The following is a 17,855-nucleotide window of genomic DNA, read 5'->3' as shown; positions in this document are numbered from 1 at the left end:
TAACCTTATTTGTTCAGGTCCTATCCCCTGACCAATCGGCTATCCTAACCATAACCACTCAAGGTCAAATGCCTAACCTCAACCAATCGACAACTATAGTATAATATAGTGGGATTCGTAATTTTGCGGACGGGACAAACCCACGGGACAGAAAGACAGGAAGTTACTCTGAACTGGAGCAGAGAATGTGTAATAAGGGGAGAACTTCCACTCTGGGGAAAACGTCGCTTCTGAACTGGTTGCAGTTCCACTCTGGTTCCATATGAGGGCGCTCACGGGCAAGTGCAGAATGAACAGAGGTCTATGGAGCTATACCCCTCAAAATCCACTTTTCTCAGGATATACTTTTTTGTCTAGTAATTTGAATGTTGCATTCAAAGAGGAGGGAAAGAAAATACACACTGCTGGGTGTTAGATGTTTTTAAAGTTGTTTTGTTGTTCTAAAAAGCCTTTTAAAATGTCAATGTAGAGGACTGAGAACACAGCACTGGGGGCCTCCAGTGTTGGTGATGATGGTTGATGATGTTGAGCCAATTTTCACGGTCTGCGGTCTGTTGCTGAGGAAGTTATGGATCCAGTGGATGAGAGGTGGGGGGATGTTGAGGTGATGTCATTTGTTGATGAGCTGGTGACATTGGATTGGGTTGAACGCCAGTCAATGAAAAGGACTGAGGCAAAGTTGCCAGATGTCTGTAGGGCTGTTAGTGTTTCTGCATTAAGAAAGCTTTTCTAACACAAATACCCCATCCAGCACACAGTGATTGGCGCAATCAGATGCACGCACCCACACACACACACACACACAGACAGACACACTGACAGACACACAGAAACAGACACACACACACACACACACAGTTTTGTAATCAGTCCCGTGCTGTTCTCTTCTCTAATCTTTCTGCCAACAGACGACTAATGAACTAATTAAGAGCCAGGGTCAGTTATTGACCACAGAAATGAACATTTGATGAACTGGTGATGGTTAGAGCAACCCGCAGAGAGAAAGAGAGAGAGAGAGGGAGAGAGAGACAGAGAGAGAGACATGTTTTCTTTGTTCATGCCAATAAAGCAAATATAATTGAATTGAATTGAGAGAGAGAGAGAGAGACAGACAGAGAGAGAGAGAGAGAGAGAGAGAGAGAGAGAGAGAGAGAGAGAGAGAGAGTCAGACAGAGAGTCAGACAGAGACAGAGAGAGAGTTGAACTGATCAGCAGCTCCAGGCCTCACACTCTTAGACACAGAGATTAAATACCTGCTTTATGCAGATGACCTTATTTTGTTATCTCCAACCAGAGATGGTCTCCAACATAACCCGACGATCCTGGAACAATACTGCCATAACTGGGCATTGGAGGTCAATTTCAAGAAAAAAAAAAAAGGCCCGATGTCTTGAAACCAAATACCATTTTACTTTGAATAACATCTAAATTAAACACACACAAAATTATACTTATATATTAGACCATATCTGCATCAGGGAATTTCAATAGCCATACATTCACTTAAAGAAAAAGCACGCAGGGCAATGTATGCATTAAAAACCATGCTGTTCAGCATTAACATCCCAATTAGTATCTGGACTAAAATATTTGATAGTGTAATTGTACCGATAGCACTTTATGGAAGTGAAGTTTGGAGCCCACTCTGTAGATTGGAGCATGAGTCCTGGGACAAGCACCCGATAGAGACCCTACACACAGAATTCTGTAGAAGAACTCTAAACGTTCAAAGGAAAACCCCAAATAACGCCTGTCGAGCAGAACTGGGACGTTTCCCATTACTGCTAAATATACAGAAACGAGCTATTACATTTTGGACATATCTTAATTTTAGCCAAAAAGACTTAATTTTAAAGCACTAAAAACCCAAGAACTGAATCCTGAAAACAGTCCCCTCAGTCAGCTGATGGTGATAACCAATGAGGCTCCCATCAGCACTGGTTCAAAACAGCTCAACAGAACTAAACAGATTAGGAATCATTCAAAAGATCAATATTTAGAACATTGGAAAAGTCAAACAAACACACAAAGTAGACTAAATTGTTATTTGACCCTTAACAGAGAATATAAATTGGCTGAGTATCTGCACACTGTCAGAGATCTAAAGCAGAGACGGGTCCTGACCAAATACAGGCTCAGTGACCACCAACTGGCCCTAGAGACAGGAAGACTCAGGCAGACATGGCTGCCCAGAGAGGAACATATGTGCTCACTGCTCAACAGGGGAGATAGAAACAGAGATACACTTCTTCCTCCACTGTGAAAAATTCTCTTCACTAAGAGACTTACACTTTGGAAAAATAGCCAACAAAATATCAAATTTCCCAATGTTAACATGAGAAGAGAAGCTGGTAGTTGTCCTAGGAGAAGGGACAGCAGCTCCACTGGCAGCTAAATATGGATCTGCCTGCCACAACCTGAGAGACTCACTACTATAAGATCCCAACATTACACATTGGTGTAGGATTGTACAGTCATTATATTATACTGTTTTATACATATTACTATATTATACTATTAAGTATAACATTATGTTACGTAATTGTTTTGTAATGTAGTATGTTGTATAACTATTAGTGCAGTACAGAATATTTGTGACACCTACTGTATGTATTTAATATGTGATATGTACTATATATGTATTTTCTGTAAACTGCTTTGGCAACAACATGTTTTCTTTGTTCATGCCAATAAAGCAAATTGAAATTTAATTAAATTGAGAGAGAGAGAGAAAGGGAGAGAGAGAGAGAGAGAGAGAGAGAGAGAGTCAGACAGAGACAGACAGACAGAGAGAGAGAGAGAGAGAAAAAAAAAAAAAATCAGACAGAGTCAGAGAGAGAGAGAGAGAGAGAGAGAGAGAGAGAGAGAGAGAGAGAGAGAGAGAGTCGAGACAGAGACAGACAGAGAGAGAGAGAGTCAGACAGAGTCAGACAGACAGAGAGAGAGAGAGAGAGAGAGAGAGAGAGAGAGAGAGAGAGAGAGAGAGAGAGGTGTTTTTCATTTGATTGAGTGCAAAGCATACGGCAAGCTGAAGCCATTACAAGGTCTCGGCCTTGGGGGAAAAGGGATAATGGGAATCTCCCATCCATCATTTAGAGGCTGCAGAGCCTCACAGTGGCTGTGTGGAAGCTCGCTGGCATTTCACATCAGCGTTATACATTCACTGGAAGATACCAAGAACAAATCTGTCTTTGGGCTATATCGGGGGGGTCAAACTCAACTTCTCAAAGGGCCACAGCTGGAAAACATGTGTGTGTGTGTGTGTGCGAGCGCATTTGTCTTTGTGTGTGTGTGTGCGTGTGTGTCTGTGTCTTTGTGTGTGCATGCATGTGTGTCTGTGTGTGTCTGTGTCCAGAACCGGTTCCAACTTGGAATTGTGTTTTCTTTTATTGGAATCGTTTGGAAAACTTGGTTTGGAATCCAATCATCGGTTCCAGATTTAACATAAGTAACTAACGTGGTTCATTTTTGGTTTCCATAGCGATGCTTCTTGTGTTGCAGCCGCTGAGCTCTTTATTTTACGCTTTAGAAGCGGTAAAACTGTAAAACACCAGTGAATAAGAAAAAATAAATCTCTTATCTGTGGAATAAGCCTTTGACCGGTTTCATCTCCACCCTCAAAGAATCCCAATCAACCATCGATTAGAAGTGAGATCAAAAGGAAGAATCAGAACGACTCTACACACACACATGCTGGGTCAAAGGGATTCTTTGTGTGTGTGTGTGTGTCTGCATGTGTGTGTCTGTGCGTGCGTGTCTGTGTGCGTGTGTGTGAATGTGTGTGTGCATGCATGTGTGTGTCAGGGTGATGGATTGACTAATATGTGATGTTATGACTGCGTTGTCAGTGGAATATGAACTGATGAATGAGGTTATAACTGAGCGATGTGTGCGTGTGTGTGTGCTTGCGTGTGTATGTGCGTGCGTGTGTATGTGCATACGTGTGTGTGTGTATGTGAGTGCGTGTGTATGTGTATGTGTGAGTGTGTATGTGCGTGCGTGTGTGTGTGTCTGTCTGTCTGTGTATGCGTGAGTGCGTAGTGTGTGTGTGTGTGTGTGTGTGTGTTTTGGTTTGGAAATACTGAATGTTTGACTTCAAACTGTCCACCACAGCGTCTGATTCTGTTTGACAGGAAATGTCTTTGCCGTGGTAAGTACAGTATTAGCTTACTTTATCCCAGTTCCGGTCTTTTGACTCTTATTTTAATCTCCTTAGCTTATCTAAGGGAAGGCATTCAGGCTGATTTGAAAGGATGCTCTCTGCTCTTATCTTTCCTCTTCGGGCCTCGGGATACAACGGATGCAGAGCGATTGTGGCAGAGCTTCTCCATCTTCACTTGGGCTTAAAACCACACAGAGTAAATACAACACGTAACCCAAGACTTGAACCCTTAGATTCAGAAAGATTTCAATGCATTCTCATCAACGGGTTCGTTGGATATTGTACGAAATTACAGCGACTGCCAACCGCTCATATGGCAGTTGATTTTAGTTTTGACACCAAAACGACTAGTTAAGATTAGGAAAAAGATTGTAGTTGTCCCGAGAACTTCTCCAAGACATGAACACCTGTTTCCTGGGTGAAAGTCTTGTGTTTTCTCCTTAACTTCTCCAGGACATGAACACCTGTTTCCTGGGTGAAAGTCTTGCGTTTTCTCCTTAACTTCTCCAGGACATAAACACCTGTTTCCTGGGTGAAAGTCTTGTGTTTTCTCCTTAATTTCTTCCAGGACATGAACTCCGTTCCTCTGTTTGAAAGCCCTTTGTTTTATAAAGTTGCAATTTATTACCTTTTCCTCCCAACTTTAAATTACGTCCCTAAAGGAAAACCTTGCCGACATCGGTTTTATCTAAAAAGATAAATTTCTCTGCACCATCTAGTGGACTGAAACAGCAAATTATTTTTATTATTCTATTCAAAAAGTTAAATTACCATGTGCAATAAAAGATTGATACTCCATCCGTGTATCGATACAGTATTGCCACAGAAAATATCAGGATACTATGCTTTCTCAGATTACTTTCTAATGGCAGTGTATGTAAATATACTTCCATCTTCTTCCTCTATCAGCAGGAAGACATCATTTGTCCGTGCCTTCACAAAAGACGTACTTGTTGGCTGAGCCGTTCAGAAGAAATAAATCAAGGTGAACCTGTGTGAATGTAAAAAGTTATAGAAAAATAGGACTGGACGTGTTCAACTCACGTAGATACTTAGAAACCTCTGGAGGCTGGGTGCTGGATCCTAAAAGTTAATTATCATGAGTAAAGCTACACTCCAATTAGACAGTTTATTGCGACTAAACGGACATTTCGGGCAGCACCCTTCCTCAGTGTGTGCACAGGCGATTACAACCAAAACTCCACACACACACGTGGGTTCAATTATACAACCAATACTGCCCAGTTGGAGTAAATCACCAAACACTAGCACATCAATCCCAAACGGAGGGAGCCACAACCAATCCAGGTTGGGGGGGGGTGTATGTGTGTGTGTGTGTGTGTGTCTCTGTGTACAGTACAGGCCAAAAGTTTGGACACACCTTCTCATTCAATGTGTTTCTTTATTTTCATGACTATTTACATTGTAGATTCTCACTGAAGGCATCAAAACTATGAATGAACACATATGGAATTATGTACTTAACAAAAAAGTGTGAAATAACTGAAAACATGTCTTATATTTTAGATTCTTCAAAGTAGCCACCCTTTGCTTTTTTTGATAACTCTGCAAACCCTTGGTGTTCTCTCAATGAGCTTCATGAGGTAGTCACCTGAAATGGTTTTACCTTCACAGGTGTGCTTTGTCAGGGTTCATTAGTGGAATTATTTCCCTTATTAAAAAAAAACTTTACTACTTTGAAGAATCTAAAATATAAGACATGTTTTCAGTTATTTCACACTTTTTTTGTTAAGTACATAATTCCATGTGTTCATTCATAGTATTGATGCCTTCAGTGAGAATCTACAATGTAAATAGTCATGGAAATAAAGAAAGAAGGTGTGTCCAAACTGATGAAGTAGAGTGAAACCACCTCGGTTTTCTCTCCTAGCGTCGTCGGCTCGGCGTGTGGTTCCCACGGCGATGATAAGTAATGTGTCAGCGTTGTGTTTGTGGGAGCGGAGGAGGCTAATCAGCGGCTGACGCACGCCGTCCGGGACTCCCAGGTAATCAAACAGACCAATGATGCGCTGCATTAACTTATCTCACAGCTCTCCAGACTAATGGGTTCATAAATCAACACTGTGAGGAGGATGAAGGGATGGAACCAACCCTGAACAAACAGCTGATGTCCACGGAGACCAGTGGAAGTAAACAAGATGCAGACATCACTTGTGAACCTGTGTGATGCACGGAAAGAATGAAGAAGAAAGTGCTTTTGCAGAGAAATCTGTGCAGCAGATTCTGCCATTAAATGAAATGGCAGAATGTAAAAGTGTTAAACTTTTCAATAGTCCAGTGGGAGACGTGGGAGTAAGTCACAAGCAGGTCTAAAGTCTCTATGAATCAAGAATCAAACAAGTCGAGTCCCTGCTATAAGTCCAGCATGTCTCAAGTCAAGTCGAGTCCCTGCTATAAGTCCAGCATGTCTCAAGTCAAGTCGAGTCCCTGCTATAAGTCCAGCATGTCTCAAGTCAAGTCGAGTCCCTGCTATAAGTCCAGCATGTCTCAAGTCAAGTCGAGTCCCTGCTATAAGTCCAGCATGTCTCAAGTCAAGTCGAGTCCCTGCTATAAGTCCAGCATGTCTCAAGTCAAGTCAAGTCCCTGCTATAAGTCCAGCAATTCTCAAGTCAAGTCGAGTCCCTGCTATAAGTCCAGCATGTCTCAAGTCAAGTCGAGTCCCTGCTATAAGTCCAGCATGTCTCAAGTCGAGTTTTGACGTTTTTCGATTTTTTTTTGACTGTTCTTTTTGTCAACACTATTGAAGTTATTGTAACGTTCCTTTTTAAAGTTTTTTCAAAGTGGCACAAATACAAACGTGTAACAAAAAGGGGTAAAAATGGGCAAGAAATAAAAAATACAAATGGTTTCTGTCATAGCAAACAGCCGCTGCAGGTTTACTTTATCAGAGTTACGTTTGCGAAGCTCTATTTTTTTATTGCAGACATTTGAAAATATTTTCAGGCTCCTATCTTGCACCCGGCGCGGCACAAAGTCCGGCACAAGTGTCTTTGCTAGTTTAAGGCCGACCCAGTTGTCAGTTTCCCGTCCAGCGCCCACGTCGTTTAAATAACAAATGCACCTGCGCCCATCTGTGGCCCATGGGCGTGCTGGTCTTACAGTGAGGTGTGTTTAGGTGCATTCTGGGAGTATTGCTATCTTGAGGCAGCGGGAAGTGATCGCACCATTGACCAACAAAAACCTGGTCTAAAGTCAATAACGCAGCATTTCATTGTTATTTTAACAGAGCATTAGTAAAATGCTCCTAGGCTCGTGCACAGTGCGCGCACACTATGCTTGTTACACACACAGGGACACACAACAGATGACACTCTGATTGGTTTATTGCATTTTACGCCCAAAACACACCTCTGATTAATGAAGACACTAAGGACAACCCTTTAGAACCAGGCGCCCGGCGCACGGACCCTTTTTTCCATCGTCAAACTAGCAAAAGAGGATTTGGACCCTAAACGCACCTGCACCAGGCGCTTCACACTGTGCGCTTAGATGGTTAAAATAGGGCCCTCAACCTCTCAGTTATTTCTACTGCATGTTTGAAGCTGACCTGTTGTTTCTGTTCCACAGCCATGGGTTTGTTTCTATATCATGGAAAACTACTGGTGATATTGCAGCAGCTTTCCTGTGAGATGAATGATTTGATCAATAATGCTGTCTGGACTGCTCACGTAAGAAACCCAACTATGCAAACCATTTACTAACAGAGCAAACAGCCACTGCAGGTCGTTTTTCCTCGGCATGGTAAATACCTGGGAGCCAGTATTCCCTCCATCTATCTGCTGCCGACTCTCCCTTCAGACAGTGGTAACGGGCTCCGTTACCCCGTCAGCATTCTCCTCCTCTGAAGGAACGAAAGGCCAATATCTCACAGCGTTTATCTCCAGCATCCTGCTGATTCCGAGACAATGAGAGCAGCTTCCTGAGGGCTTTGAGATGTGTCTCTGTTCTGCAGAATAATAACCTCGGATCAGAAAATGCAAAATACACGGCAACAGAAATATGAAACTCCTGTTTGTAATTTGGTGCACTTTGTTTCTGCCGTAGCGATGACTCGGCTGGTTTATCAGACTCGACTCAGCGGCTGCAGAGACGGAAAGAGAAAGCCTGGGAAAACTTGTGATAAGAGAGAAACTCTTCCCTGCTAATCCTTCTCCCAACACCTGACTAATCACTCTGCAGTACCTCTATCTCCACCGACCTGCTGGAAACCAAACGCACTCTAATTATATTACTGCCGCTGTGTGTCGGTGTGCGAGAGACAGCTTTACATGCAGATGTGTGTCTGAAAACTCCAGTAATCAATACATGGAGGATTACTCCCAAATCTGCAGATAACCCAGAAAGAGCTGCGCACTTTTCTCTCTCTTTTATCAGATAGCTATCAGCTGGACAGTCGACTAAGAAGGCGTAGTGTGAGTTCTTGGATTGATAGCATCAGAAATGAGAGGATTTAGGAGAAATTACAACCTCAGACTCTCCTAATAATGCACATTTCATGGGTTTATCATTCATTTCTGAACGATAAAGCCTGTTCCTCACAGTCTGATGAAGGGAACTCCGTCTCAAAGATATTACGAGAAACACAACCCTGTGTCACGCTGCGTCGGCCAGTCATGTAACGGTGCACGTAGTCCATTTACTGGATATGTGTGAGTCTTTTAAAACAAATTACCTCCAAGCGGGGGGGGTGGGGGGGGGGAGTAGTGTGTTTAGGCTGTGGCAAAGCAATAAGATAATAATTTATGGAGAAGAAAAAAACGTCCAAAAAGAGATATAGTGAATAGACGCAGAGATGCAAAATCTCCAAAAAGAGACGTGTATACCAAAAAGGAGTATGGAGAAACACAACGCTGTGTCCCGCTACGTCAGCCAGTCATGTCAGTGTGGGTCAGACTTGTGGGGGTGTTTTGAGGCGGTGTGAGAGACCCGTACAGGAAACAGGAAATATCACTGGCTCTATCTCTGCCACCAGAAAGTTTTAAAACACCAAACACAAGCTCTGAACTGTTCCCTCAGTCCCTCCGTCTCTTTTCTTTCTCTCATCTGGTTCAGATCACATTTTATTTTATCAGCCGACAATCTGAAGTTGGGTTATTGATCCGATAGAAGAACTTTCAGATTAGATTGTAGCGGTGAGAGACGGGGCCGTTGATTGATCTGCTCATTAAAATATCCAAACTCTGATGAATAGTGTTTGACAGTAAACAGTGTAAGGATTGGGACAAATTAAGCTTTTTTTGGGGTGACAGCAAGGACGGCCACGCAATGAATCTGATGGAACCAGGGTTCAAACAGCAGCACAGATCAATGATCAGGGTCTCATCTGTGTGGAAATATCAGCCGTCCGTTTGGAGTTAGCAGAGATAGAAGATTTCTGCAGCACCGTGTCCTTTAAAGAAATGCCCCCCCTAACTGCTGTCGCCAGATCGCTCCAAATGTCAGCGAAATTATTTAGGGAGCAATCAACATCCCTGTACACTCCTTTCAAGCTTCTGTGACTCAACAACTCATATGTGATCAATTTCATCTTCATAAATAAGTAGTTTTACTTTTACATTAACTAACATGTCCACAGCGCTGCGGAGGAAGGTCTGGCTAGTCCACAAAGCATTCCTGGATCTCTCTCTCTCTCTCTCTCTCTCTCACATTCACCAACTTTTAGAGGCGAAAGGGAGAATCACAGTTTGCCCTCTGTCATGTTAATAAAAAGGCTTCAGACTAAATCAAGACGACTGCGTCCCTCGATGGGACAGAAACCAGAGCACCAGCGGCCAAACAGTATAACTACGTGCAACTCTGTGCCCATTGTGTAATGCCCTCTGGCCCAAAAAATACTTTTTCCAGTCATGTAACAGAGATCAGACTTATCGGTGTGTTTTGAGGCGGTGTGAGAGTCCCGTACAGGAAACAGGAAACATCACTGCCTCTATCTCTGCCACAAGGAAGTTTTAAAACACCAAACACAATGCGCTCTGTCTCCTCGCCTTCATGTGTCACTGAACAGGGCTCCAACGCTGTATGGAAACACGCTACAGAAGGTCGGGCGTCTTACCTGCTTCTCTGGAGAGCTGCATGAAGGCGTCCACGCCCTTCTCGCCGTAGCTGCCCTCGGACGCCACGGTGGAGACGTAGTTCCAGCCCATCGCCTTGACGATGTCCACCATGGCCTGCGCCTGGAAGCTGTCTGGAGGGACCACGCGGGAGAAGAAGTCGTAGCGGCGGTCGTCGCTCAGCTCCGGGGCCGTGGACGCGTAGCTGATCTGAGGAATCTGCAGAGACAGAGAGAGATTCCTTGGGTTAAACAACTACAGAACTGGTTTTGCATTGGGCCTTGTAACAACAGCCAGCAATGATAATATTCGACATATTTCAACTTATTTTAAGAACACCGCTTCAAATCTTCTGAAGTCGGCCACACCCCAAACATTTCATGCTCACAAAAGTACACATCACACTGTTTATTTCATTCATTATCTACATATGTATTTGCTTTCAAGCTTGCACTGTTTAAATGGAGTGCACACATTTTTACATTGCACGGTTAAACACTCTTTTTCTGTTTTATAAATCATGTTTTCTGTCTTTGTTACCACGCTGACGGGTACTTCCTGTTGCAGAAAAAGAAACTGCCGAGGGTTAGGGACTGTTATATCCTGTGGGCTGCCAATTGGGACGTACCATGTGCTGCCCATGTTGGAGGGGGGTTTAGGTTTACTTTGGTCTTCTTATGTCCATCTTGGTTTCCCCATGTGTCCTTCAGTTTGACCAAGCCCAGTTATTTATATATATATATATATATATATATATATATATATATATACAGGCGCATCTCCTGACGCAAGTCACACAACAATGTGTTTTCAGTTTAGTGTCCAAAATATGGTTTGTCGTTCCCTATATAGTTCACTATTTAATAAACGTTATGAATGGAATAGTGAGGGAGGGAATGAGGGAACGGTTTCCAACACAGCTAGAGAGTTTTCTTTGTTACTTTACGGAACAAACGTCACGGGCGTAAACCTGCACTAAATGCACCTTATTCAAATGCACTTTATAGACAGCACCAGACACTTCATGGGAAGTTGCAATAGCACAAGGTCTTTACAGCTTTTTACTGGTTGGAAGGATTGTCTATGTGATTGTCTTTTATGTACTGTATGTTCCTGTGAATGTATTGCCTTTTTTTTAACCTGATTGGCACCAAGATAAATTCCAATCAATTGTGTTGACATGGCACTAAAGTATTGAACTTGAATTTGAACTTGTAAGTTATTAGCCAGGAAATGATGGTCCATCAAGGTTCTACAGTATCCAGTGTAGAACAACAACCCTTCCTGTCAGTGTCGGTGAGAAAAGGATTGACTGTGCAGCCCTATACTGACAAGAAGTTGGAATAAACCAAAGGTACGGAGCATTATGTTGAAGCTCAACATGGACGGAAACCTGAAAGTTTAGAAATAAAGCAGAACGTGAATTCGAGAGAGAAACTTCACTCTGAGGCGGCAGATAAACAGACGGAGCTGCAGCTTCAAAGACTTGACTGGAAATTGAGTTTGGGTTTGAGATAAAAAATGCAACCTTTTCTCCGAGCCAGTGCTAATATACTGGAGAAGAAGCGGAGGATAAATCAGAGCTGATTTCCTTCTGTTTGCCTGAGAAAGGAGTTTGACAGCTGAGACTAAAAGTGTTGGTGGTAATTACTCCAAGTGTGCGAGGGGTCACGGATTATGTGATCTCTGTCCATTACGGTCTTCACTAATGGCCAGGAAAAACTAAATCCCATCCCTCGGGAGATTCTCGTAGAAACTCTTAAAGTTGCAAACCCCCTCAGTAGATATTTCTCCCAATTAGCCTTTGATCTGCCGGGAGTGGAGACGCACTAACACATTCACGACATTTTGTCGGGTTAAAATTTGATGTTTGCAGGAAAGTGTCGAAGGTTTAACACCCACAGACCTTTCTGTCGAGCCACAGTTTATTACACACACACACACACACACACACACACGGCTCATTATTTTGGTTTTTCAATTCATAAAAATAGAACACAAAGATCTGGTGCAAATAGGGTTTTTGAAATATCATTTGCTGCACAAACACTTTTGTCAATTTCTGTGGAAATTCATGCTGTCTCAACACATTCTCACTCCAATCTGGTACGGTTAGGGTTACCTGGTACGGACGCTTGGTCAGGTGCCTTTGTCATTGTTATTGACACTAAAAGTCTCCTTTAGTGTCATATAACGCGCTTTATCCAAACGCGCTGGGTCGGGACTATGGGCGTCCCTTTTGGATGGGCTTACGACACGCGGGAATAACGGGACGGTTAAAGACACACGCTGGACACGAACCCCTGTCTCCTGGGTGAAATTCCTGTGTTTGACCTATCCACCCCCCCGACCAACCTCCTTACGCGGAATTTCCCCCTTACATACTACTCCCTAAACCCAGTGTAGCTGCTGCTCTCTCCGGTACGTTCTACAAAGACGCTGAAGGACGCTTTTTTTCACGCTGACAGCCACTGTCCAAACAGCCGTATTTTACGAGTTCGGAGTGAGTGTTACAAGTTAAAGTCCTGCATTGAAAATGTTACTTCAGTAAAAGTCTGTAAGTATCATCAGGAAAATGTTTAAGAAAGGAAGAAAATTAAATGTCTATTTTGCGAGGAACAGATATAGCAGGTGGGAGAAACGTCAGTCCGGATGAATGAAAGACAGCAGAGTGAAGTGATTGTGTTTCTGTGTCTTTCTTGGTAGCTGCAGTGATGCTCAGAGTCACCTGTCGTGAGGTGATGCAGAGCCGCGACAGCTTTTTACCAAACGGTACTGCAGCCTTTAAACGGAGCTGAAACGGGTTGGAGCTTTTCTGGCTTCTAACGCAAGAAAATAACAAATACTACCTCATCTGGCCTGAGGTGATAGACGCTGCAGTATGACACACACACTTACACAGACACACACACACACATACACACACACACACACAGTCATAAAAACACTCCCAAAATGAAAAACGCTCATGAACAAGTTATTGAGTGAGCGAACTGTTGCAAAAAACAACAGAGCACAGAGAAAAGCATGCAAGCACATGAATATGCAGACACACACACAATCACACTCTCTCTCTCTCTCACACACACACACACACACACACACACACACACACACACACACACACACACACACACACACACAGTGGGGTATTTTTTTTTACTGAATCTGGAGGCCTACGGCTTGAAGACACTGTAAACCTCAGGGAACCAGAAACACCTTCAACCTGGGGCAGGGGGAATGAGAGGGGGACACGTCAGAGCAGGGGGAATGAGAGGGGGACACGTCAGAGCAGGGGGAATGAGAGGGGGACACGTCAGAGCAGGGGGAATGAGAGGGGGACACGTAACAGAAGATATTCCTTTATTAACCAAAACGTAGCGGTGTGAATGTAGCCTGTATGAGATGCCCAGCAGACATAGCCTGAGCAGAGCACTGTCAAACACACATGAGCCAAGTTTCGGGGTTTTGTATTATTGTGCCGACATGTTGACACACAATTTGCGCTCTTGTTGATGGCAGCTTCTGGAGGCATTGCCATTGTCCTGTCTCTCACTGACGGACAGAAAAACAGGGAAGAAAGAAAGAAAATAGATAAAAATAGATTGAGTAAAGTGTCCCAGTCTGTCCCACGCTGTGACTTCAGGGACGCTTGACACCTGCGTAACCTGAAATCCTCGAAATAAACTCAAGTTACAGGTGGACAGACAAACAACGAAGCTGACAGGACAGAGAGAATACTGCCAGGGAGGAAGACACTCCTTATCCTGACTTCACTCTAACCAACCAAATTTCAGCTTCAATCCAACATAACTTTAAGTCGACACTAATGCGTAGCGAGACTGTCCTCCCCCAACAATCGCTCCCTCTCTCCCTCCCTCATACGTCTCTCTCTCCCTCCCTCATACATCTCTCTCTCCCTCCGTCATACATCCCTCTCTCCCTCCCTCATACATCCCTCTCTCCCTCCGTCATACATGCCTCTCTCCCGCGGGACAAGGAAAGGTCAGCACCTCGACAGCTTCAATAAAACACGACCTGTGCTACGATGTGACATCGGCTAAAGCTTGCATCGATCCGGAGAGAGAGGGAGGGAGGGAGGGAGGGGAAGAGGAAGGGAGGGGCAGCATCTGAAAGAAACAAACACGACCCGAGCTGGGAGGTGACGCCAAATAAAGCTGCATTGATCTGAGACAGACGGCAATAAAAGACGAGAGGAGAGAGGAGAGAGGAGAGAAAGAGGGATTAACAGCAAGAGAAGGAAACAAGGGAAGGAGGAAACAGGAAGAATGGGGGTGACAATGTGACAGTGACAGACAGTGAGAGATCCTAAATTGATTCAGGGGTCCAGAAGTTTGTGTGTACCTGAGAGGAATAAGAAAGCAGACTAATCTTTCAAACGGAGACAAAGACGGAGCGAGACAAAACAGAGATGCACCGAACACTTATTGACATTTGCACCTGACATTCGTGCGTGCGTGCGTCTGTGCGTTTGTGCGTGCGTCTGTGCGTTTGTGCGTGCGTCTGTGCGTTCATGCGTGCGTCTGTGCGTTTGTGCGTGCGTCTGTGCGTTCGTGCGTGTGTCTGTGTGTTCAGCAACAAAGGACTTCAGTTATTGACCTTCTGCTGAGTGCTGCGGCCTATTAAATGACTGTTGGTCACTATGGTTTCTGACAGCCGCTCCTGCAGCCTGTCAGCACACAGTGTTTGTCTCTGGGGACAAAACAGGCAGTGGACACCCATACCAATACAAGTATCAGCTCCAATACTGTGCTCATGTACTCATGTACGCATACTCATAAAACTACTCCATTCAAAATCTTAAGGCTAAACATTCGAAAATTTGGCTGTATTTCTTTGGAAAAGGTTTAAACATCCCGTGCAACAGTCTGCAGCTAAAGACACAGACACAGATCTCTCCGTTCTCGCTCTTTACTTTCTGTTCCTCTCCCTGACAGATCTCTCTGTTCTTTCTTTTCTGTTTCTCTCTGAGAGATCTCTCCGTTCTCTGCTTATTAACTGGTGGAAAACATCTGGCGCAGAGTTTACCGGTGTGAACTCTGAACCAGACGGAGCTGACAGCTGATGCTGAACTGAGAGGACGTCACTCGGCGGTAGAAAGCGTCTGTGGGCGTCTGAGATTAACACCTGTGCAGTGTGTTTGAACGTGTCATCACACAGACACAGAGGCCATTACACAGGGTGTTTTAACAGAGGACAAATATCTGGAGGAGTGGACAGAGGACTTTTTTTCAGCAACACAAGGACCATGCTGACGAGTCCAAAGGGCTTTTCAGACGGGGAGCGATTGTTGCGCCTCGTATTTCATTTTCAAACGAACATCTACAGTTCCCTTAATACCTTTTATTAAATTGATTTAAAGCCTTTCCTACATGTATTATGAGTGTAACTGGTTTATTAACTGACACACGCACGCACACACACACATACACACACACACACACACACACACACACACGCGCACGCACACACCTGGATACACCGAAGCTTACAATAGACAGCAGACAGCAAGGCCGAGAACAAAGCAGGTATGAAAGAAGGAAAGCGCTAGAAAGAGACAGGGGACCGGGAGGGAGGGAGGGAGGGAGGAGGGAGGGAGGGAGGGAGGAGAGGAGAGGAGAGGAGAGGAGAGGAGCATGTGAAGGAGGCCGGTGCTGCGTTGTAGAGGCCGGTAGTTTGAGGAACAAACACAAATGCAAACAGCAGGAAGGTCAGAAAGGCACGAATATCCTCCCACACGGCACAAGTGCAACACTTAAGTAAGTGACAGTAATGAACGATGTGATTGCAGTGCTAAGTAATTACTTTTCAGTGAGTGGTGATTGGGCAGGTAGGGGGACAGGCAAAGTGACAAGCGGGCGCAATCCCCTGAAACGTCGCGTTCGTGCTCGTCACACGTCTGCTGCAAGAGATGACTTGTGTTGAACTTTTCCCCACGCGACACCGACGCGCAGTGCAAATCAATGACCGAGAGACTGATTCTTCTGTTTGTGAGTTCACTAACATTTTTAAAAACGGTTTGCCAAACTGTTATCAGGACATAGAAAGCAGGTCAGAGCATCGGCACAAGACTGGCTGTATCGCGTAATGCCCGTAATTAGGTTCCAATCGACTACGCAGACCTGAAGACTCGGTGCTACTCGAAGTTTTAAAGCATTTCTCATTTGGTTGGCTTAGCGTTCACGCTGCACAGTGGCAAACGTGAACAAATGTCACACGGCGGAAACGCTCGCTGTCTATTGGACAGAGAGTGAAGGACAAAGTTACCGACCTGAGACATAGCCAGGAAAAAGAGATAGAGAGAAGAGAGAGAGAAGGGAAAGAGAGAGAGAGAGAGAAACATTGTGTCCTAATCACACTTAATTACAGTGACCCAGCTCGGCATACAGCAATCACTGAATTCATTACAACCTCTCATTTTCACTGATGTCCTCCTCTCACACACACACACACACACACACACACACACACACACACACACACACACACACACACACACACACACACACACAGAGCATTCATCAACATGCTGTTATTTCTACGCCTACCGACGGACGGAAAATAAAGCAGAAAGCTGTACGAGCTCCTGGCTGAGTCACTCTGTGTGTGTGTGCATGTGTGTGTGTGTGTGTGTGTGTGTGTATATGTCTGGTGTTGTTGGTGTCATTGTTATTATCACTATATTTGTATAGTGGATCATCAGCATTCACACAAGAAAACAAGTCGACCAGCCCTCTCTGCTGACTGACTCCCTTTCTTTATCCTTTCATCCTCCTCTTCCTCTCTCTCCTCTTCTAATCTTCCTCTTCTGTCTCTGTTTCTCGCCTGATTGCCTCCTCATCAGCAAGGAACTCATTTTCGAGAATTTATCTGCTTTTTCCAATGTTTTTGTCGCTTTTTACAAGGTTTCTGTCCCACTTATTTGACGTTTTTGACTTTTATCGTGGCAACATAAAGCAGGATGAATTTCCCACTGAGGTTTAAGGAAGTGTGTGTGTGTGTGTGTGTGTGTGTGTGTGTGTGTTTGCAACTACAGGGTCATTAAGATACCCTCTGTGTCTCACTGCTTATCTTTATCTTTTGACAGACTGTGATATTTAAAAACAACGTTATTGAAAAAACATTATTACTTTGTTTTTCTCTATTGATATTGCATGTATGTTACTTGTTTTCAAAAGATTGTGAAAGTGGACTACAACGGAAGTATGTTTTTTATATACTGTATATATACACTATATATACTACCGGTCAAAAGTTTTAGAACACCCCAATTTTTCCAGGTTTTTATTGAAATTCATGCAGTTCAATGTCTTATTGTACTCTGAAATGAAAGAATAGAACAAATGAACTATTTCAGTTAAAAAAGAAATCATGGAATCAATTAATAAACCAAAATGTATTCTAAATTTTTGACTCCTCAAAGTAGCCCCCTTTGTCAGATATAACAGCTGAACACACTCGTGGCATTCTTTCTACAATGGAAATCAAATATTCTTCAGAAAGTTCTTCCCAACTCTGTTGCAGAAGTTCCCATAAATGTGTGGCACTTGTAGGTTGCTTTGCTTTCACTTTTCTGTCCAGTTCATCCCAAACCAGCTCCA

General features: G+C 43.8%; 1 protein-coding gene across 3 annotated transcripts in view; it reads right to left on the bottom strand.

Annotated features, from left to right (window-relative positions):
- Positions 1 to 17,855, bottom strand: part of LOC120558025 (metabotropic glutamate receptor 7) — a 212,058-nt gene that overhangs the window by 122,408 nt on the left and 71,795 nt on the right. For all 3 annotated transcript variants that reach the window (XM_039798846.1, XM_039798845.1, XM_039798847.1), the window contains exon 2: positions 10,236 to 10,452. In XM_039798846.1, coding sequence (XP_039654780.1) covers positions 10,236 to 10,452 — 217 coding nt within the window. The remainder of the gene's footprint in view (positions 1 to 10,235; positions 10,453 to 17,855) is intronic.

This window comes from Perca fluviatilis, chromosome 4 (assembly GCF_010015445.1).
Source record: "Perca fluviatilis chromosome 4, GENO_Pfluv_1.0, whole genome shotgun sequence".
Taxonomy (NCBI): Eukaryota; Metazoa; Chordata; class Actinopteri; order Perciformes; family Percidae; genus Perca; species Perca fluviatilis.
This window is presented reverse-complemented; position numbering and strand designations above follow the sequence as displayed.